This window comes from Triturus cristatus, chromosome 11 (assembly GCF_964204655.1).
Source record: "Triturus cristatus chromosome 11, aTriCri1.1, whole genome shotgun sequence".
NCBI classification, from domain to species: Eukaryota; Metazoa; Chordata; class Amphibia; order Caudata; family Salamandridae; genus Triturus; species Triturus cristatus.
The window spans coordinates 870,202,699-870,224,986 of NC_140594.1; the positions used below are offsets into that span (position 1 = coordinate 870,202,699).

At 41.5% G+C, this 22,288-nt stretch overlaps 1 protein-coding gene across 1 annotated transcript in view; it reads right to left on the reverse strand.

Moving 5' to 3' along the window:
* Positions 1–943: 943 nt before the first annotated feature.
* Positions 944–22,288, reverse strand: part of IL12A (interleukin 12A) — a 44,121-nt gene continuing 22,776 nt past the window's right edge. Inside the window, exons 3-7 of the mRNA XM_085633069.1 lie at positions 10,983–11,143; positions 5,451–5,561; positions 5,315–5,356; positions 5,105–5,203; positions 944–1,108 (exon numbers count right to left, since the gene is read on the reverse strand). Of these exons, the coding sequence (XP_085489195.1) occupies positions 944–1,108; positions 5,105–5,203; positions 5,315–5,356; positions 5,451–5,561; positions 10,983–11,143 (578 nt within the window). The remainder of the gene's footprint in view (positions 1,109–5,104; positions 5,204–5,314; positions 5,357–5,450; positions 5,562–10,982; positions 11,144–22,288) is intronic.

Below are 22,288 nucleotides of genomic sequence, written 5' to 3' on the forward strand. Positions count from 1 at the left end.
TTCTATGTACGCTGCATTTTGCAGCACGCATTGAAAGTGGAAAATGCCTCAGGGGATTGTTTCCTGCACAAAAACAATCCTGTTTGCAACACAGGCACCCATGCACCATGGTGCAAGGGTGCCTACATTGTCGCTAGGCAGCATATTGTCCGCCAGTGCTGGAAAAAGGCAGGAATACGCCATATAATGTAAAATACGGCTCATTCCTGCCCTTTTCCGGTCACGCAGCGCAGTGAAGCACAGCAAGGTGCCTTGCAGCACGACTCTTTGATAAATAGGCCCTAACTATTTTATCCCTAACTTATTCAAAAGCTTATTCCACTGTAAAACAAATAGTGGTTGTGAATGGCTGAAACTATTGCTACAACCTAAACCAGTGTACATAGAACAGTAATATACTATGGCCGGATAGATTTGTTGTCAGCAAGACACAAAGGCTAATGGACACAAAATATAAGCTCAAATTATGGAGTACTTAAACATATTCCCCTACAAAACTTCTGACCTGTTTTAAGTTCCAAACTCCAGCCACGTTTACTTCCCAGTAATGTCAGCCCTGGCTTAATAACTATTCTACATGTAAAACTACCATGAATCATAGCAAGTTCTTGATAGAGGGTTTAGGTGTATGTTTATGTTTTTGTATGTATGCCTGTAGTATTTGTATAGTTTAAAACTAGCCAGAAGGCAGTGGAATGCTGGACAGGCCAATAGGCAGGTATGCATTCAGGGAGTGATTCTAGCCAAGGGTACTGATTCAGGGACGGTGTGAACACTTATGTTCCAGTGTTTATAGAGTAGCTGTTTGGGTAGTCGTGTTTTGGTATATCTTGCTGTCTACGTTTTAACTTACTAGTGTGACAAGTGAGAAATAGGGGAGTGTGTTTTATCTCATCAGTAAATATCTTTGTTCCCAGTTGATCCCCATTCTTTTCTACCATGATCAGTTTTTGGTGGCTTTCAAGTGGTTCATTATTCTATTAATCGTCACAGTGCGGAGTTGGAGAGCTAGAAGCAGTCTGCACTCTGTCAGATCTTCGCTGAATGTTCGACTTTTTGCAGGGGAGGATGGGATTGAGGTCCGCCTGTCTTCCGGGAAATTTAAAGCCTGTAAGGAAAATGGCTGCATTAGTGATGCTGTTAGACCCCCTCTTTAAAGCAGAAGCATTCACTGATTTTATTGTTATGGTTTAAATGTATCAGATATCATTGACTTTTCAAGTGCACCAGTACAGTAAAAGTTATAGTGTAAACAGTGGCGGCTGCAATACTGAAGTGTGGCGGGGGAGACAGGGGAAAAATAATTACATTAAAAAATGTACCTGAGTACGCGGCGGCTGCCTCGGTCCTCTTCTCCGACTCGCCTCGAGTTCCAGCATGCACTCGGGCACAGGCTCCCATCCAATCCTGGCGCTGCTCTCATGCTAAGAGAGCAGTGCCAGGATTGGTCTGAGAGGCCTGGATAGCCGCTCAGACAGTGCCTAGGCACCTGTGACATTTCTCCAACCTGGCTGTGTAACAGAGCTGGGTTGGAGAAACCTAAGGGTGCATGTCTGTTTGGCGAAGCGCACCGTGCGTGTACGGTACGCGAAGCGCACCGTGTGCGTACGGTACGCGCACGGTGAAAAACCTTAAAAAAAAAATACATAACTTAGCATTTAAAAAAACGTACAAATTCACTGAAAAAACCATAGGTTTCACACACTTTATAGTTAGGAATTAGCATTTAAAAAACCTTGCAAATTCACTTAAAAAACCATAGGTTTCACACATGTTATAGTTAGCTGGACATTTCACTCGTGAAAAACCATTGAAATTCCCCCGTTATAGTTAGTGCAGGCAACTATAACTCACGCGACCGCAATCCTCTGCTGATGACGTCAGATATTACATCACTGATGACATATGTGTCTTTCTGAAAAAAAAATATTTGTAATATATGTATAGCTAAAAATGAATGGAAGAAGACATGGATAAATAAGTGTCTAAATACAGTGATGTAATATCTGACGTCATCAGCAGAGGATTGCGGTCGCGTGAGTTATAGTTGCCTGCACTAACTATAACGGGGGAATTTCAATGGTTTTTCACGAGTGAAATGTCCAGCTAACTATAACATGTGTGAAACCTATGGTTTTTTAAGTGAATTTGCAAGGTTTTCTAAATGCTAATTCCTAACTATAACGTGTGTGAAACCTATGTTTTTTTCAGTGAATATATATATATATTAAGCAAAGTATTTGTAGGTCTAATGTACCTTGATTTACACTCCTATCCTACACAGCTGTATGAGGGGCGTCAGGAGCTCCACCCCCTCCACCCAAGCGCGCTCCAACCTTACCCTCTTCGGGAATGCCCACTACCACCCATTCATAACTGGGTAACGAGTCTGCTATTGGCCGTCTCTGAACTTTCCTGATGCAAGATGTCCCGCCCATTGGTCATTTTTGTAACAGGAAAGCTTACCGTGCGGTCAGGTGGAGCTACTCTGCAGTTAGAAACACTAGGAAACTTATCTTAAATTTCCACAACTTCATTGAAGGTGTATCCCTCATCTGGCCCAGAGGATATCTTCTACCAAAATTGTTTATTTTAAAACTTTCTGGATTCATGAAGATGTGTGATACAAATTACACTGGAAAGAGGTGAGTGCCACAGTGCCCAACTCCAGGCTGTAAAACCAAACATTTGCAGCAAGGTAGTAATATGAGGATGATCGGAAACAGGATAGACATGAGAAAGCCAGGTGAGATACAGTCAAACCCTAGAGTAAAGACTGTGGAGTGAGCTGGTCATATGCTACTACTGCAGCCCCACATGCACAAACATATGTGTACATCATTCTTTCTGCAAAGCTATTGTTTTTGATGAATGACAATGACTAAAACCCATTGTACGATAAACTGTATATCTACCTGTGATATGTCTTTCACCTTGCTCCTGGTCCTAGCCAACAACGGCAAGCACTGCTTTTCGACCTCTCACCTATTTCAAGGGTCCCTAGGTGTAATAAAGTTATTAGCCCCCACCCCCCATGATGTATTAGCTCAAGACATTTGTCTACACTGGCCACATCTCTTCTTTTATGGTCATTCTTTGTAACCTTGAATTTCCACAGACTGACTTAAATTTCCCCTTCGTGGTGCTATCACACTCACTGTATCCCGCCTTTACACTTTTAACTTCAGCAGTTTTTTCTCTATGGAAACTTTTGCAAAAATTGTACAAAATAAAGTTATAAAACCCTTCCATAGAAAGTTTGAAAATCTAAATTACTAAAACCCTTTTTGCTAAGACCCAGTTGTTGTCTTTAAAATAGGAAATTTTGCTGAGCTAGGGAGAGACCCCGCACTTTGAGGTCTACGCTTCTGGTCTTGTCTAAGGGTCCACCCTCTATTCGACATAGCATAGAACTTTATTATAGTATGCTATACCATAACTCCATGATATACTGGGTCACTTTACACCAATCACTGTCAATCATACATGAAAGCATATTGTTTTCCCATTTTGATAAATGTTCTATGTACTTTTGTGCATGTGAAATGATCATGCTAGCCCAAGCATAATGCACATTTACTTCTTTATATACTTTAGGGCATATTTACAAGCCCCGTGCTCTGCCGATACGTCACTTTTTGTGACGCACTGGTGGCGCAGTGTGGTGCACCATATTTACAAGGACAAGAAAGTCACCCTGCGCGGCTTTTCGTGCCTTTGTAAATATGGCCCCTTCTCATGCAGCACTTTGCATGAAGGAGGAATTCCATGGGTGGTGCTGTGGGTCTTCCCACGCTACATCCATGGATTCTGCTGTATTCCCAGATTTACAACATTTCAAACGCCTCCCCAGGGGAGGCATAAGGGAGGCACACAAGCAAAAATACTTTCATTTCTCCTCATTTTTTCCTCTTTCTATGCATGCTGCACTCTGCGGAACACATAGAAAGAAGAAAACACCTCTCATGATTGTTTTTGTGCAGGAAGGTGTGCCTTCCTTCTCAGAAACAATCGTCCCCGCAACGCAGGCACCCTTGCACCATTTTGCAAGGGTGCCTGCATTGGTGCATGGCATCCAATTTGGCGTCAGCTCAGGGGAGAGCTCAGGGATACATCATATTATTGTAAATATGACCCATCCCTTTGCTTTGGAAGTAACGCAGCGTAACGCAGCCAAATGGCTTGCGGCACTGAGCTGCGTAACTTCCTTGTAAATATGTCCCTTTCTAGTTTCAAAGTCAATGTATGTCACTGAATCAAGGTCAAAACATTGACCAACAAATATGGTAAACAACCTTTACAACGAAACTTTGACAACACACTACCATTACAACGAAACTTTTACAACGAACGTGATGTAACCACGCGATGCCATTACAACGCAAGTCTTTACATCGACTTGCGCTAGATGGCGTGAGAACATTACAAATAGTGTAGTTTACTATCCCAACACCTTCCCTACTGTTAAGTGGACTGGAGTTGGAATAGTAAATTATGCTTTTCTAATGTTATCACGCCATCTAGCGCAAGTCGATGTAAAGACTTGCGTTGTAATGGCATCGCATGGTTACATCGCGTTCGTTGTAAAAACCGCGATGTAACTGCACGCGTTGTTACGTCGTACATCCACAAATATATTTAATCCACTATATTGACTACCATAATATCGCCAAGGTAAATACATATATCTGCAAGCATACATACACTGTTCTTAAATTCACGCTTACTTACCATGACGATGTTGATGTAACCAATATTGAGGATACAATATTTGTGTTTTGCGATATTTTTACTGCGAGATATTGACCTCCCTACCTTTTTTAATTACTTCAAGCCAAACAATTTGTTCTCTGTCTTATGGTGGAAAGTAAATGGATCTGGTTGTTTAAGGGCACAGCACTTTTAATTTTTGATACTCCAAATTACCTTCACATCACTCTATGTCTAAGGGTTTATGACCACCTGTCTTACAATGCACTGTATAGCGCTCTGACTGGGTGGAGTCTGCGCTATATTGCACAACTCTTGAATAAAATAAAAATTGAAAAAACATCATATTATTATATATACACTGCAGATGCTTAAAGAATCGTTAGAAACTTGCCTTTATCAAGTCGTTGATGGCCTCGGAAAGATGGCCTTGGTGCTTTAGGTCTTCTTTGTACGCCTTCAAGTCTTGATAGATTGCCTGGAAGCAGATATCCTGTTGGGAAATCATTTGGTAACAATTATTGACTCTCTGTTGCCTTTGGTGGGTGCATCTTTCATAAACTTCTCAAGTGGATCTCTTTTTACAGGTTGATTGCCACTATACCTTTTCAAAAGCGTTCCCACTCCGTTCCCCACATCTTCCTTCCTGGAAAGGAACAGATAAGATTTTACTTAATAGTGATTTGCTAATTAACAAGGCTGTTGTGCCTGTGGGTGTGTTGCGTATGTGGTGCGCATACCAACAGAGATGCGGTGGCCAAGCAGCCAGTGATGGTGTGGTCCTTTTCTGCCATGATGTCTTCAATGTGCATGTCTTCATAGGTGCAGTTGAAGGCAAGCGAAACAGCTCCCTAAGAATAAAAAAAAGCCACTCCTCTCAGTCAACAAGTCAGATACCGCTAAAGCTATGTAGAAAATTGAACTGTGTGAGCATGGAAAAATCCCAAACATAGACAAAGTCCCATTCCTAAGAAGGGAAATTCCCATTGCCAACAATGTGGCATTAATCAGAATAGTACATAATTATTGTTAAATGTTGATGTTTTTAACCTTGCCAAAGAGTCCCTCTGCCATTAGACCAAATTGGCATTTTTTTTATAACCAGTAAAATTCTCTTGGACTTTGCTTATGGCTGCACATATGTAGAGTGGTCTACAAACGCCTGCATGGATCAACTCTAGGCCTGGGTGGAGTTGGCGTAGTTCCACTACGTGGAACTCTGCGAAGTGACACACCAAAACTCCACCCACTACGTGGAGTTCTGCAAACGGCGGAGTGTGTTACCTCATGCTGTTTGTGCTGCATTTTTGCGCCAGGTGTTTGTCCCATGCTGTAAAATCAGCGCAAACTGCCTCTTGTGCAGCGCAAGAGGGCGCAGCTTCTTTCTGCCGCTCGATCGGCAGCTTTCTCAATGCGAACGGAAGGTTTCTCAACACGAGCGGTAGCAGCCATCCACGACCACCCGTGTTGACAAATCTCGCTGGGAAGCAGTCTAAAGTTTGATTTTCCTCGCTCGCCAACTTACCGCTGACGAGCGCGAGTGGGTAGAAATCTTTGCTTTGTGAAGTTTTTTGGAACTTCATGAGTTCCGCGGATTGTGGAGTGTGAAAAATCCAGGAAAATCCAGGAATGGAGTGGAGTTCACCGCCTAGGCCTAATCAACTCAATATCGTCCTTTTAACTGGTCATCTGGAATTTCCACCAGGTTAATTGCACACCGCAGTCTAAGCTATGCAGAGTCCTAGAAATGTTCTTCAAGATTTGAAGGTTGCCTATAAATTGTGTGAACTCAAGGTGGCGGATTTTAGCCTTCACTTTTTGTACCAACAAGGCAAGGACCGAGCTGCATGCCAGGACTTATAATATGGGAGATGTTGTTTAACGACTTGTATAGCCTGAGGCAAATCTATAATGATATTAGAATATTCTATCCACTGATGATATAATTTTCTAAATTAAATAGGGACAAACAGAAAGATGGAAGGTGCATACCAGTCATGTTGGCCTTCTGTTACTCTGTTCTCTGCAGTTGAGCTCCCAACATTCCAATGTTCCAAAGTAGATTCCACACTACTATTGGAGGTATTTTATTACAATGCAACTACTTTACTTTGCTATACTATACTACACTATACAATATTGAAGACAAAAGCGAGGACTAGAAAAAGATAGAACTTGTGTGGTTATCGCACCCAAACAATATTTTTTAATAATGTCTTGCTGTACTTAATTGAAAACCTATGAGTTGTGTTATTGTCATTACGGAATCTTACTATGAGATCAAAACACCAAGTGGGAGAACATTGTTATCTGTCTAACCAACTAGATTCAAAGCCCTAAATCTAGAGCAAACAGTGAGCCCTGAAGAAGCAACATATTAATTATCACAGGTGCGAAACACGAGTCGACTTTTCCTTCTTCAAATGATTCACTTGATGGGATGGAAGGTCAAAATATAAATTCATTGTTTTAAACGTAAGCAAAATAATAAAGAAAAATAACGTACTAAAAAAACTTTTTTAGACCTGGTTTTAGTCTTCAAAATATAAAATTGAGCCGAGCTAGCGAGCGGGTCAGCCCTTTTTTTTCTTCAGATAAGCAGTATTTACACTCAATCCAAAGGAAAAAATCAAAAGAACGTAATGACCAAATACAATGCATAATTTCTTAAACCCCCGGTGATGCCTGGTATAAATATAATTTTATAAGTTTTACTTAATAGAGCTAAAGAAGAGCCAGAAAAAAAGAGGACAGAAAAAAAGAAGAAATAATGAAATACATGGAAGGAGACCCATACCGTCCAGCAAATGTATATGATATTCCTATTTCCCCTATTGTTCCAACAGGGTCCCCCAAACTTGAAGACCCCTTTTCTTCGATCTCCTGCCTTTACATTTATACAATACCATCTCCAGCTTAAAGACATGAAAGAGTCTGGCATACCAAGCCTGATATGTCGGAGGGTTTTCGTCCTTCCATTTTGCGGGAATCATTATACGGAAAATTGCTTTGCCATGAAACCAAAATATACTTGGGTCAATTCTAATTGTAAGGTCTCATCACAGCCAAATAACAACAAAGTTGGAGTTAATGGGACCGCCCACCCTATATTTTGATGCAAAAACGTTTCAATCCCACGCTTCAATATAGTCAGTTTGCAGCAATTGAAGAACATGTAGACCATATCTGCAGGACCCTGTCCACATCTTGGGCAATTGTTGTTTTCCCTTTTCCCCCAAGCCCACAGTTTAGCCGACGTAAAATATAGTCTGAATACTGCTTTAAAGTGCTGGTCTTTAAGATTGGCCGATAAGAATACCATTTTAGACAGTTTTAAAGATCTGCACAGATCCACATCCTGATTCTCCAATGTATCCGCCCACCAGCTTTCTGACCTGACTATATCATCTGGATTAGCCTCCATCAGCATTGAGTACAAATCTTTAACACAGGGCTGCCGATACACTAGACATTCTAGCAGCGGAATTCGAGCCAAACTAGTAAGCTGTGATAAGATCTGTTTGATTGTCTCCCTAGTTTGTACATACTTAAGTAATGTCCTAGGGTCTACCCCATACCATTTGTGCAGCTCTCCGAATGGCATAACTCTATTTAGATTCATAATATCTCCTATATTATTAATTCCTGCCTGCTCTCAGATTTGACCTATTTTGCCGTAAAGTGGGGCCGGGAAAATTGAAGAACGCCAGAGTAACAAATACCTCTGGACTTTTGGAATTTGTAAGATTTTACCGGCCTTACGCCAAACGTTCCAGGCTGCTCTTAGGGGCTTGAAAAGCGTTTTCTTATAGTAGCTCCCCTCCAGCTGCCTCAGTACTAACCCTGGTGCTAAGTCTCCTATGGCTAATTCATAAATGGAAGGCGGGGACTCCCTATCCAGATCTACCGACGTTGTCTCGGCCCAAATTTTAGGTCTAAATAAAATAGACATTTGCTGCAGCGTTATTGTCCAGTAGTAATACAAACGGTTAGGGACAACCAACCCCCTCGGTCTTGTGGTAGAGTCATTCATTTCAGTGACCTCCTAATCTTCTTGTAGCCCCATATAAATTGTGAAAGATCCCTTCTTTTTTTTTTTAAGTATTGGAGGGTTCCAATGGTATGCAGCGTAATAGATTAAATATTTTAGAGAACATTGTCATCTTTATGACATTAGCTCTTCCAATAACGGATAAATGTAAATTATCCAGTCTCTTTAGATCACCTCCTATCTTCTTTATGAACGGGTCCGAGTTAATATATTTATCCCTAAGTATTTGGCTGCCTCTGTCCCCCGTAAATCCTGACATAACATGGATTTAGAACATACAATTTTTGTTTTATCAGTATTCAAACCATAGCCCGACTGCTTTCCAAATTCCGAGGCCAAAGTTTCAATCCTTCTAATTGCACCTAGCGGGTCAGGGGTGACGACTGCTATGTCGTCCGCATAAGCTAAATCTTTGGTATTGTAACCCCTGACCACTATCGATTTGATTGCCTGATCATTTAACATTGATCTGATTAAGGGGTCTGCGGGTCAGCCCTTTGAGGTCTCCTCTGCTGGTCTTGTCTAAGGTGCTGTCATCCCTCAAATATAGCCTAGAACTATGCTTTGCTATGCTGTACTGTAACTTAACTATGTTACATGACTACTTGTGGTTTGTAGTTCCCCACGAAAACCAACAAATAAATAAAGTGTAACCTATGTTTTATTTTTTGCTACATATTGGATTTTTACGGTGGGGGGGTCCCAAAATCACTGTTGTGAAAGCTAAATAATTCATGAAAAAAGTGGTTTTACAGTTCGATAATTGCTTCTCTTTTTATGGGGTGTGTTATTGCAGATTGTGTTGTTTTCTCGCACTACAAATAAAAAGTTTTACTGCTAGCCTTCACTCCTGATTTTATCAATCCGTAGAGGGTAATATGGGGAGCCAGGCGTTTCTCGGATTGGACCAGCTTCTTATCGGCGACAGAAAAGTCTCAGCAGTTAGCGATTTCCTACTGGAACTTCGAAAGCCCATTTTCAAATGTATTGGTTTCGACCAATAACACATACGTTTTTTTGCACAACCCAAGAGCTTGCATGGAAAAAATACTAGCTTACAATTCCATCTTCGGGATTGTTTCTGTGTCTGAAGAGTGTGGGCGTTATTGAGGGGTCGGCAGGGGTCGCTCTTGTGACCTCTGGCATTGCCTGTGTCACTCGTTTGAGGTGGCAAAAATCTATGCCAGACAGCCAGGAACACAGTGGCAGCTCGTGCTTATTGGCATCAGTTGGGACTTCACTCTCCTTCTTTTCTGTCAATTTCTTGGGTACACTAATAGTGAATAGTATTACGATATTTACTATTAGTGTGATAAAAAATTGAGTGCAGTTGGAATATGACCTTCCCTGGCAGCTGTGGTAAGTTAAAAAAAAATTATAATTATAGGTTTTGTGTGTTTGCAGGTGAGGGTGTGCTTATGTGAGAGTGAGTGTGAATGTGTGTGCATGTGCACGAGTGAAAGTGAAGGTCAAAGGGGGTGTAATGTCACTACCACTACCTCTGGTATTTTGGTGAATTTGACGTCCATGCAGAAGAGGTGTAAGGAGTCGTCGGTTTCAGTTTGTATTGAAATACTATTAAACGGAATAATAGTAATCAGAGGCGCAACTAGAGCCAAATTTCGAGGGGGGGGGGGGGGGGGGGGGGTGGCTAAGAAAAAATTTCGGGGGGGGCTGAATCTTTTAAGCCATAGGCAGAGTGCAGCTGCGGGGCTCTTAGAAGGGGTGAAACAACAGCGAGGCCTCATTAACATGCAAATGGTCTTTTAAAGACATGTGAAGTGCTCGGGTGCGGCTGTGTGTGCGCCGGGAAGCTGTCTCATCCCGGGCTGCCACACACGAGGGGGGGGGGGGGGCTGAAGCCCTGTGAGTCCAATGGGTGTTGCGCGCCTGATAGTAATACCATTTATTGAAAGTGCCTAGAAGTGACAACTAACTGTTGGTGTACTTAAACATTATTTGCAACTACTTCTACGCCAGGGTGACCCGCTAAGCTATCCAAAAATGGTATTACTGCAAAGTTGTAACTACGTAAAGATGGAAAACTGAGTTTAACTCTTTAATACTGATTAATGTGCGATTTCCCTAGGAAAGGGCGTGTGCGCCTATAAATAACCGACGTCATGACACATTGGCCTAAACGCAATACATCCCTCTTTAATGCTAGAACGGAAATGTACCCAGAGGTGAAGCGACACCTGGCGGACAGAGGGGGACTCACCTGAAGTTGCAACCACCTGTTGTTCACCGCCTTGAGCAGCTGCTGCGAGGCGCTAAGGCAGCTCTTGAGGTCCGCGGCTTCACGACTCGCCTTGGCTATCGGGCTGGCTTCTGAGGACCCACTCAGAGCGTGAAATATCACCGCCACGACCAGCAAGGAGCCTGGAAATACAAATAGGAAATTCTTTAGTCGATAATCCCATTGCAAAATAAAAGCAGTGAGTTTTCTAAATTGTCACAACACGATCCTCTGATTTCTTGATTTTTTCACTTTAAAAAACATAATAATAAAATGACTACAAATACAAACGTTCGAACTTTGTGGTTCGGAAATGATGCCCAAGCGTGTAACTTCATTTTTCCCATAAAGCGCTTTGAAGCGCCATACATTATAGGTATTCCATAACACAATTTAATACCCCTCGGAAGGATGGAGGTGGACTAGCTGGGATTTGCATTCAGATCTCCAGACAAAAGCGGCGAACTTGAACACAGTAAGAGACTTCAATAAAAAAAAGTACCGTGGAATTGAAAATGTCCAATTAAATCGGAAATATGACAGTTTACGGTGTAATAATTGAGATATTAACATACTATTTTTTAGTCAAAAAGTTTTCTAAAAATAATATAAGAACATCATATTCATGGAACACTCTTTTTACCATATCGCAAGCAGATACCTTTCCGATAATCGAGAAATCACAACATACGTAAAAAAAAATACGGATCTCTATAACCCATTTGAATGTGCTTTCGCAATAATCGGCTGGCGTTTCTGCCCGCACTGCCATTTTTATCCTTCTCATTATAAAAACAAAAGAAATATATTTTGGGTGAAAATGCCACTTTCAATAAGGGTGGCTGTAATGTAATCTTTTTTTCCTAAAAACACATCTCCTAACACCCAACATCAAAGTTGTAATCGGGCTATTTCTAATAGAAGTGAAATTCTATTCCACAGCCTTGCTTTGTGTGCGGTGTATAATAAAAGGTGCACACCTTTTATTCCTACTCTACACCCCTGTATTTTACTATGTTGCCGGCGGGTCACAGTCCAGCGGATGTTTCCCCCATTTTGATAACAGATATGTGTGAGGCTGTGAATCCGCGTGTCCCGGTGAGATGCAGGCCTCGGAAGCTGCTGACTTACAGAGGCCAGTAGGGCTGGGACTCCGGGTGATCCTGGCCATGCTGTGCGCAGGTGGTGCTGAGGTCCGGGTGCTGCTGGAGAGAAGATGCGGAGCGAGCTCTGCTGCTGGTAGCGGTACTGAGGCAAGTCCAGTAGGACATCTCTATATAGCGCTCCCTCAGGAGTTTCCCACCCGCCCTCACTCTCTACAACTAATACCCGGCCGTGCGCGTGTGTCAATCTGAAACGCCGACGAGGCCTCTCGGGTTTCAGAGAAAATGAGTTCTCTCCGGCAGTCCGAGCCCAGGCACACTCATCCCGACCCGCACCGAGTGTGAAGTCCGCGAAACTCCCTCACAAACTGCCCAGAAACATTCGCGGCTCTCTGCACTCTCACTGAAAGAGCCTGAGGCCAGCATGACATGCAGAACTGTGGCTGCTGCTCACAGGGAGACGGACGTAAACCCTGAGCCCATCTCCACTGCTCTCACCCTAGATGCGAGACACTCGGAGCCCCCCGTGTCTCCATGAGACTCCCCTCGAAACAGGGGGCATAGAATGACGTTGCAGGCAAGGGCTCTGCGGTAGGGGCGGCAGAGAGAGTATTGCCATTGGTGCACACCTGACGTCATTATTATTGTTGGTCTCTGTCACTGTGGTAGTTCTGGGTGACGTGTTGAAGGTGCGAGTACACTGTGTGCTGTTGTTAGGGGTTGGGAGAGGAGTGCCGCTCCCAGCGCCCCGCGCTTTCTAAAATGAAAATAAACGTGTGTATTATCTTTTGGGCCAGATCTGTTTTAGTTTGCTTTCTGAACATCAAGGCGAAACGCTCGATATGATGTATTATGCCAGGCTGATGAGGAGTGTCCAACTTTAAAAACCAAAATGAATGACGGGAATGTTTTTCCTGACCCAGAGTCAAAAGGTGTGTGACGTCAGTGCTTTACTCCGTTCTAAACGAGTAAGACGCAGACCTGCCAATAAAAAAAAAAAATATTTCACTGTGTGAGGGGGTGGCTGTTTTGCAGGGGCTTGTGCCCGGGTGACCACGCGGAGGGAGTTGTGCGACACGGTGACACCGTGTGAGCCGGCGGTTCCGAAGATGTCTAGGCTGCCTAGGCTCTGTAAGGTTTGGGGTGCGAGATATATTTGAATTTAAGTGTTCTTTGTGTTTGCTGACAAATGTCATGGATACAGCGGCGTGCAGTTTAAACAAACTGAATAAAACGAATCTGATTAGGGCGTTGTCCAAAGTCCAAAGCGTATACCTTGTAAATTGGATCCAGTGGGGTCACAAGAAGTGAATATTTTAGGGGGGTCTGCACCCACTGGGCCACATATAAAACTGGTAGGGCAACATACAAAGTTCAACCTACAAGACACAGTAACTCGGTCCTGGCGTCCCGTATCTTGAAAAATATAAAGTAGAAGGGGGCAGAGGGCACCCTGACCCACTGGCCCTAATAGGGTGGTGCCAGAGAGGGACCCACCTTTGATCTAAAATAAAAATAAAAAAAATAAAATTCGAGGGATGGTGTCTGTGGATGGTTTGCCACTCTCAGGGGCACAGGACTGGCGAGCCCCATGGCACACATGGTCAAAGGCCGGGCGTGGCAGAGGGATGGCCACCAACAAAGTTTGGGTAAGGCAATAAGATCTTACTTTACGTAAACAAAACCCCCAGATATCCACTGGAACAAAACACAAAGCTTAAAGTGATGTTACAGTTAGGTATGGTAATAATATCTAACTTTACGTTGGAAAAATGCTACAAATTCACTGAAGAAAACTAAGATTAAATTGACATAATATGGAAGTATGGTAATAATATCTAGCTTTACGTTAGAACTCCCCCCCCACCTAGAAATTGACAAAAAAACACAAAGGTTAAGGTGGAGGTACAGTTAGGTGAAAATGTCAGTCAGAACCACATTTGCACACAAAAAACACTATAGTTAATCAGTTATAGTTAATTGAGATAGGTATAAATTCCACCATGCCCTGCATTATATATATATATATTCACTGAAAAAACCATAGGTTTCAGGGGCGTTATAGTTAGCTGGACATTTCCCTCGTACAAAACCCTAGAAATTCCCCTGTTATAGTTAGTTCAGCTAACTATAACTCGCGCCCCCGCAATGCACTGCTGATGACGTCACATATTACATCACTCATGACATGGTCAGTGACATCACTGATGACATCTCAAATGACATCACTGATGACATCGCTGATGACATCATCCATTGAGTATGTGTTTCTGAACAGTTTTATTATGTTTAATATATATAGGGAAAGGCCTGTTGAAGAATAAGTGGGTGTACAAGTGTGTGAATGGATGATTTTCTAGGTGCGTAACTGACTCTATAAGTGAGTCATTAAATGTATCTTACTGCAGACTAGTGACTAAACTGTGTGAATGTCTGTATGTGTCTGTGTGTTGGTGTATAAGTGGCTGCATTGTTTTGTGAATAGCTATATGAGTGTCTATATGGGTTATTGATTGGTTGTCTGAGTACCTGTATGGGTGCCTGAGTGTTTGTGTGGGTAGGGTGTGTGTGACTCTGTGACTAGATGTGTGAGTGGGTGATTCAGTGGGTGCATGGTTTTAAGAGTGCATCTGTGATGGACTGTATGGTTGGGTGAGTGTACGTATGGGTGTGTTAGTGATTGAATGTATATCTCTGTTGAACATGTGTCAGTAACTACATATGTGAAACGCAGTGTATATGTGTGTAAGAGTATATAACTATCTATATGTGAGAGTGTGTGATTTTGGGAGTGGCTGTATGCGCCATAGTGCAATGATATCTGTGTCATGTGCTGTTTATTTTTCTGCAGGAAGACACATCATTTGTTAGTATTTTTATGAGTAAGTGAACTTGAGTGTGTTTAACTGTATAGGTGAGTAAATTGGACTGTGATTAATTATTTGCATGACTGACTAGATGTGTCAGTACCTCAATGGATGATTGGCGGTGTGTGAGTGTCTATATAGGTATATAAATGCACAGAGTGACTGTAAGTATGAGTGACTGTACAGGTGAGTGAGTGGACATGTATGTAGACCTAAAAGTCAATGAGTGGCTGTGTAGTTATTAATATTGGAGTATCTATGGTTGTGAAAATGGGCGTTTGAAATTTTGAGTAGGTGTATCAAAGGTTATATTAGGGTGTGAGAAGATGTACTAATTTATCACATGGATGACGTCATCAGTGATGTCATCAGTGATATCATCAGTGATGTCACTGACCTTGTCATGAGTGATGTAATATGTGACGTCATCAGCAGTGCATTGCGGGGGCGCGAGTTATAGTTAGCTGAACTAACTATAACAGGGGAATTTCTAGGGTTTTGAATGAGGGAAATGTCCAGCTAACTACAACGCCCCTGAAACCTATGTTTTTTTCAGTGAATTTCTAAGGTTTTTTAAATGCTAATTCCTAACTATAACATGCCTGAAACCTATGGTTTTTTCAGTGAATTTCAAAGGTTTTTGAAATGCCAATTCCTAACTATAACGTGCATGAAACCTATGGTTTTTTCAGTGAATTTCAAAGGTTTTTTAAATGCTAATTCCTATCGATAACTTATCTCTAAAGATATCATGAAAAGCATTCTTTTTTAAAAGTAGGGTGCACATTATTTTTGTGGAAAAGCATCTTTGTGATTGGTTAAGAAAAAGCAGTTTCAACGTGGAGTACATATCATACGATAAAATATGCTCAGCTCAACCACACCTGCTACTTGCATTTGGAAGGCACTGTTTGAACTTAAAACAATCGTCAACTTTTAACCTGCACGTGTCGTTAAATATTCAAGAAAATGTTACAAAAAAATATCGTTAAGTTTTAAAAAATTGGTGAACTTTTAACCTGCACGTGTTGTAGAATGTTCTAGAAAGTGTGTTGATAGAATACGTTGCACTTCTGACTTCTATGTGTTGTTGAATATTAAAAAAACGGTTCATATGGAAAATTAAAAAGAAACCAATGGAGAAGTTTTGAAACCTAAAAGAATCAAGGAACTATTCTAATTTATTCTTTACATGTATTTATGTGTGCAGCAACAAAATTATAGACACAACAGCACTAGGAAGAGGAAGAAGCAGGGAGTGGGGGGAGGGGGGGAGATGGGCAGAATGGCACACATGCACAGTTATGTACAACACACATATAGACTAACAATGGCCAAAATGAAACACACCAACAAGGAGCACAAGTCACACAACCCGCCAAAATCACACCACTGAACGAGCATAGAAGTGAAAACCACGCTGCATTCATACAGGATGTGTACAAAGGCCAGTCGTTGGTGTTGTGGGATGTCTGTGACCGTGGTCATCATGGATGAGATGCCCAGCATGTGGCACATGGTCGAGTTCACTGTGTGTTATGTTGCCAAACGGCTGATCCTCCCTCCCACGAGCCTCCACACTTTTGTACGGTGCGCTGTTGTATCTCGTGCACTCGTACGGCACACCATTGTAATGCCTATTTGCGCATGTCCTGCTCCATTCCAGCTACAACATCACAGTGCCGTTTGGAGGTGGTGCATGCCACTTTACAACATCGACTGCTGCGGCTCTTGTAGCAGGCCACACCAGAACACAAAGACACACTTACCGCACTTCCTGTACACGGACATGTCCGAGACACCCCGTTCCCCTTGCCGGATAGGCACACCCCTGCACTGACCTGTGAACCCCAAACCAGCACACGCCAGTTGTGCATGCAGGAGGATGCGTGCGTAGCCACACATCCAGGCTCACTGCCAACGCTGAGGTGACAGCACACTGTGATGTTGCAGGGCTCGTGCCTATCATGCTAAGACAATGACCACAGGGACACACTTACTAAGATGTGGGTTTGGGGGGCATTGGCGGTCCTGGAGTTGTTGAGATGAGTCTTCTGGCCCTCATGGGTATCCCTGTATCATGCTCATTGACTCTATGGCACCTGTGGGTGTTCTGGTGTGGCTCTTGGCTGTGTTCCCTTTCATGGTGCAGGTAGTTGTCCTGCTTAACACCAGCAGAAAGCAGGTGTAAAATCCCTGGTGCTAACGTGTCTTATCGCCGGAATTTGTTTCGCATTGCAATTGGTGTGAAAGTTGTGATGTGATTTTTTTCGTGTGCAGAACAATATACGAACTGTGCAGTGTATCTCGTCAAGATCCAGCACCTGACGCACTATTCCCAATCAATATAAATACAATGAGATTTCTTAATAGATTTTGTGTGTACACTGTAAGTGCAGCCAATACCTCAGTGCAATTCAATACAGGATTTTAGTATTTAGAATAAATCGGAAAGGTGCACCTCGTGTCTTTTTGCACGGGAACGGCTACTCTCCATTTCATTATCAGCACTTTAACGGAAGTAAAGTTGAGATAAATCTAACGCACTATTCAGAAGTTGCTACAAACTGCAGATATCACCAGTATTCCAGCGATAAGTGCCCCAAAATTTAACACCATGGTGGACTACATCAAATAACAGTAATAAGAACAAGAAAGAGTCAGACAGCAGTTAAGAGAACAACCAAAAACGTTATTATTTTTTTTTCCAAACTTTATTTTTTATAATAATAAATATATAAACGATAAACTATTTTCAAACTTTATTTTTTTATTAACATATATATGAACAATAAACTAATAAACAAAATGTAACAACAATAATACAAAACAACAGGGCGGAACACTCCTGTGGGGACCATGGATGTAGACGACAGACCTGGAAAAGCAGAAAGATTGTTAAAAAAAACCCAACATGGTATTCTCAACAAAATACCACAAGAAACAAATCACAGATATATAAAATGCATACAGCTAACAACATTTTATAAGTTTAACTTACAAAACTGTAAATGTTGCCACTTTAAAATATTTACCGAATCTGAGGAATTTTTTTTGCAGAAGGCACCACGCCCACAACGTTTTTCTTCAGTGGTGAGGACATTTTTTACTTTTCCCAAGGGGCAAACAAAGACCAATGCCACCTTCGTCACTCGCAAGATTTGCCAAAGAGTTCTGTTACGAGGGGATCCTAACAAAAAATACTCGTGCGGCACAGCAAGTATGATGAAACACCTAAGGACCCTTCATCCAAACAATCTTGCATGAAAAGAGTGCAAACAGATGAGAAACACTCCTGTTCTGTATCTGTAAAAAAGAATCACAAATAAATGTATATTAATAACTTTCAAATTTATACTATTCCATTACTGTAGAAACACATTTTATATAAAAACTGACTAAGAAACTATAGCCCTGAACCACAAGTGTGACAATCGTTAAAACACTACATGCATAGTGCATACTACTTTGAAGCAGTTCATGCCCTAAAGCCTACCTCACTAAAAGACTACATGCTAACTGACTAAATGATTACAGTACAATAAGGAGACACACTGGGTGAGTGACAGGGTGTTTGCTAGAAGAGTATGAATACTAACTAGGGAATAGAAGGTGTGAAACACAACTGTGTAGGTGATTAGAGGACTGCATCCATACTGCATAGGCATTTAAAGCAGTCCATGTGCTAAGGCCTGGCACACTGCATGACTACTTGGGTACTGACTGAATGATTAGAGTACAGCAAGGAGAGTGCCTAGGTGAATTTATAAGTGCTAGGCTTTTCGCACAGGGAATTGATTAGTACTTGGTACTGAATGGGTCACTAGGGTAGTGCAAAGGCAGTGACAAGTGCTGGACTGTATGGATACTGACTAGGAAATTGAAAGTGTGAAAGACAAGTGTCTAGGTGGTTAGAAGACTGCATGCATAGTGCATAGGGATTTGAAGCAGTCCATGTGCTAAGCCCTGGCTCAGTGTATGAATACTTAGGCACTGACTGAATGATAGAGTACTGCAAAGATAGTATCTTGGTGAATCTATAAGTGTTTGGGTTTTAGCACAGTGAATGGATTAGTACATGGTGCTGAATGGGTCACTAGAGGAGTGCAAAGGGAGTTACAGGATATTTCCTGGAAGTGTATGGATACTGACTAGGGAATTGAAGGTGTGAAAGACAATTGTGTAGGTGGTTAGAGGATTGCATGCATAGTGGATAAGGGTTTGAAGCAGTCCATATACTAAGGCCTGGGTCACTGGATGAGTACTTGGGTACTGACTGAATGATTAGAGTACTGCAAGGAAAGTGCCTGGGTGAATTTATTAGGGTTTGGCACAGTGAATGGATTAGTACATGATGCTGAATGGGTTACTAGAGGAGTGCAACAGCAGTGACAGGGTGTTTGCTGGAGGTGAACGGATACTGACTGGGGAACTGAAGGTGTGAAAGACAAGTGTGTAGGTGGTTAGAGGACAGCATGCATAGTGGATAGGGGTTTGAAGAAGTCCATGTGCTAAGACCTGGCTCAGTGCATGAATACTTAGGCAGTGACTGAATCATTAGAGTACTGGAAAGAGAGTGTCTTGGTGAATTTATAAGTGTTTGGGTTTTGGCACAGTGAATGGATTAGTACATGCTGTTGAATGGGTCTCTAGAGGACTGCAAAGGAAGTGACAGGATGTTTCCTGGAAGTGTATGGATACTGACTAGGGAATTGAAGGTGTAAAAGACAAGTGTATAGTATGTTAGAACACTACATGCATACTGCATAGACATTTGAAGCAATCTATTTGGTACTTAGAAACTGACTAAATAATCAGACTACTTCTAGGACAGTGCTTAGGTAAAACCTTTAAATTTTCAGTTCTGCCACAGTGAACAGAATAGTACATGGTACTGCACCTTAGTGTCAAACCCTGACTCATTTTATCAATGCATAAGCAAAGACTAGATTCTAATGCTACTAAAACTTGACAAGATGAGAGGTTTTAAATTAGTTATAAGTCAGCAAATACACGATGTTACCAAATGCTTCCCTCACAGTGGTTCCCAAATGCACACAGACTCACAGTGTGATTCTAGACAACAATCACTATACCTAGGAGTTTACCAAAAATCATTCACTACTGTGGAAGTGGTAAGGGAACTGCACACAATCTTCATATTTCAGGACTGCACTTTTATGTCAAAGCCTGACTCATATAATCAAAGACTGGCTTCTAGTGCTACTAAAACTTGACAACATGACCGGTTTTAAAACAGTTATCTGTCAGCAAATACACGATGTTACCAAATGCTTCTCTCACAATCCTTACCCAAATGCACACAGACTCACAGTGTGATTTTAGACAAGCAACACTATCCTAGGAGTTTACCAAAACTCATTCACTAGTCTGGAAGAGTTATTGGTACTGCACACAATCTACATATTTAAGTACACCACGTCAGTGTCAAAGCATGACTCATTTAATCAACGCATAAGCAAAGACTGGATTCTAATGCTACTAAAACTTCACAACATGACAGGTTTTAAAACAGTTCTCTGTCAGCAAATACATGATGTTACCAAATGCTTCTCTCGCAGTGATCCCAAATACACACTAACTCACAGTGTGATTCTAGACAAGCACCACTATCCCTATGAGTTTACCTAAACTCATTCACTACAGTGCAAGTGGTAAGGGAACTGCACACAATCTACATATTTCACAACTGCAATTTACTGTCAATGCCTGACTTATATAATGAAAGCATAAGCCATAACTGTCTTCTAATGCTACTAAAACTTGACAACATGACATGTTTTAAAACAGTTATCTGTCAGAAAATACACGATGTTACCAAACACTTCTCTCACAGTGGTTCCCAAATGCACACAGACTCACAGTGTGATTCTAGACAAACAACACTATCCCTAGTAGATTACCAAAACTCATTCACTACAGTGGAAGTGGTAAAGGAACTGCACACAGTCTACATATTTCACGACTGCACTTTAGTGTCAATGCCTGACTCATTTAATCAACGCATAAGCAATGACTAGCTTCTAATGCTACTAAAACTTGACAACATGACAGGTTTTAAAATAGTTATCTGTCAGCAAATACACGATGTTACCAAACACTTCTCTCACAGTGGTTCCCAAATGCACACAGACTCACAGTGTGATTCTAGACAAACAACACTATCCCTAGTAGATTACCAAAACTCATTCACTACAGTGCAAGTGGTAAGGGAACTGCACACAATCTACATATTTCAGGACTGCACTTTTCTGTCAAAGCCTGACTCATTTAATCAAATCATAAGCCATAACTGTCTTCTAATGCTACTAAAACTTCACAACATGACAAGTTAAAACAGTTATCTGTCAGCAAATACACGGTGTAACAAAATGCTTCTCTCACAGTGGTTCCCAAATGCACACAGACTCACTGTGTGATTCTAGACAAACAACACTATCCCTTGCACTATACCAAAACACATTTCTTCATCTAGAAGGAGTACTGCATTTTAATATAGAAACATAACTCATTTCACAAATTCATAAACAATAACTGGTTTCTAATTCTACCAAAATATAAAAACAGCACAGTTATCTGTCTGCAAATACATGAAAAACACAAATGCTTATCACAGAATGGTTTCTACATGCACACACACTGTCAATAAGATTGTAGAGAAAAAAAGTACTCCCTACACTTTAGCAGGAGAAATACATTAGTCTGATTAAAATCAAAATAGTCAACATACGTCCCCTCACAATTAAATAACTCACCTTTCAAGTTGTTTTGTAGATTAAGAAGTATATCAGTCACACACCAGATTTTCTTTTACAGAATCTCTGCACTGTGCACCGCTTAGCAAAAACAAAGAATGGAAAAGTTTCCCTTTCATCTTCCACACATATACATGTAAAAACCAAATCACAATCCTTCACACATAAACTCAAAAGCAAACACACATTTCTATTGGTTAAACATTTCAACCCTTTCCAACTGAAATACATTTCAACCCTTCCCCCAATGTGCCTTCTGCCTGTTACCATAGAAACAGGTCATGGAACACTGCACTGAGCTCACAGGTCACAAGTTCAGCACACAATGTTGCTAATCAAGACAGGAAGTGTGCTTGACTTTTCAACATATCAGCTTATCATATATAATGTTCCTTGCAATCTGTTTTTGTTAACCAATAAGAATCATACCTTTAAAAAACAGAAATATACAGCCTACCTTTCAGTGTAGAAAGTAGTCATACAACCAATGATTTCTTGTCTTTTTTCAAAAAACATTGCCGTGGATCCCGCACCCAACGCGT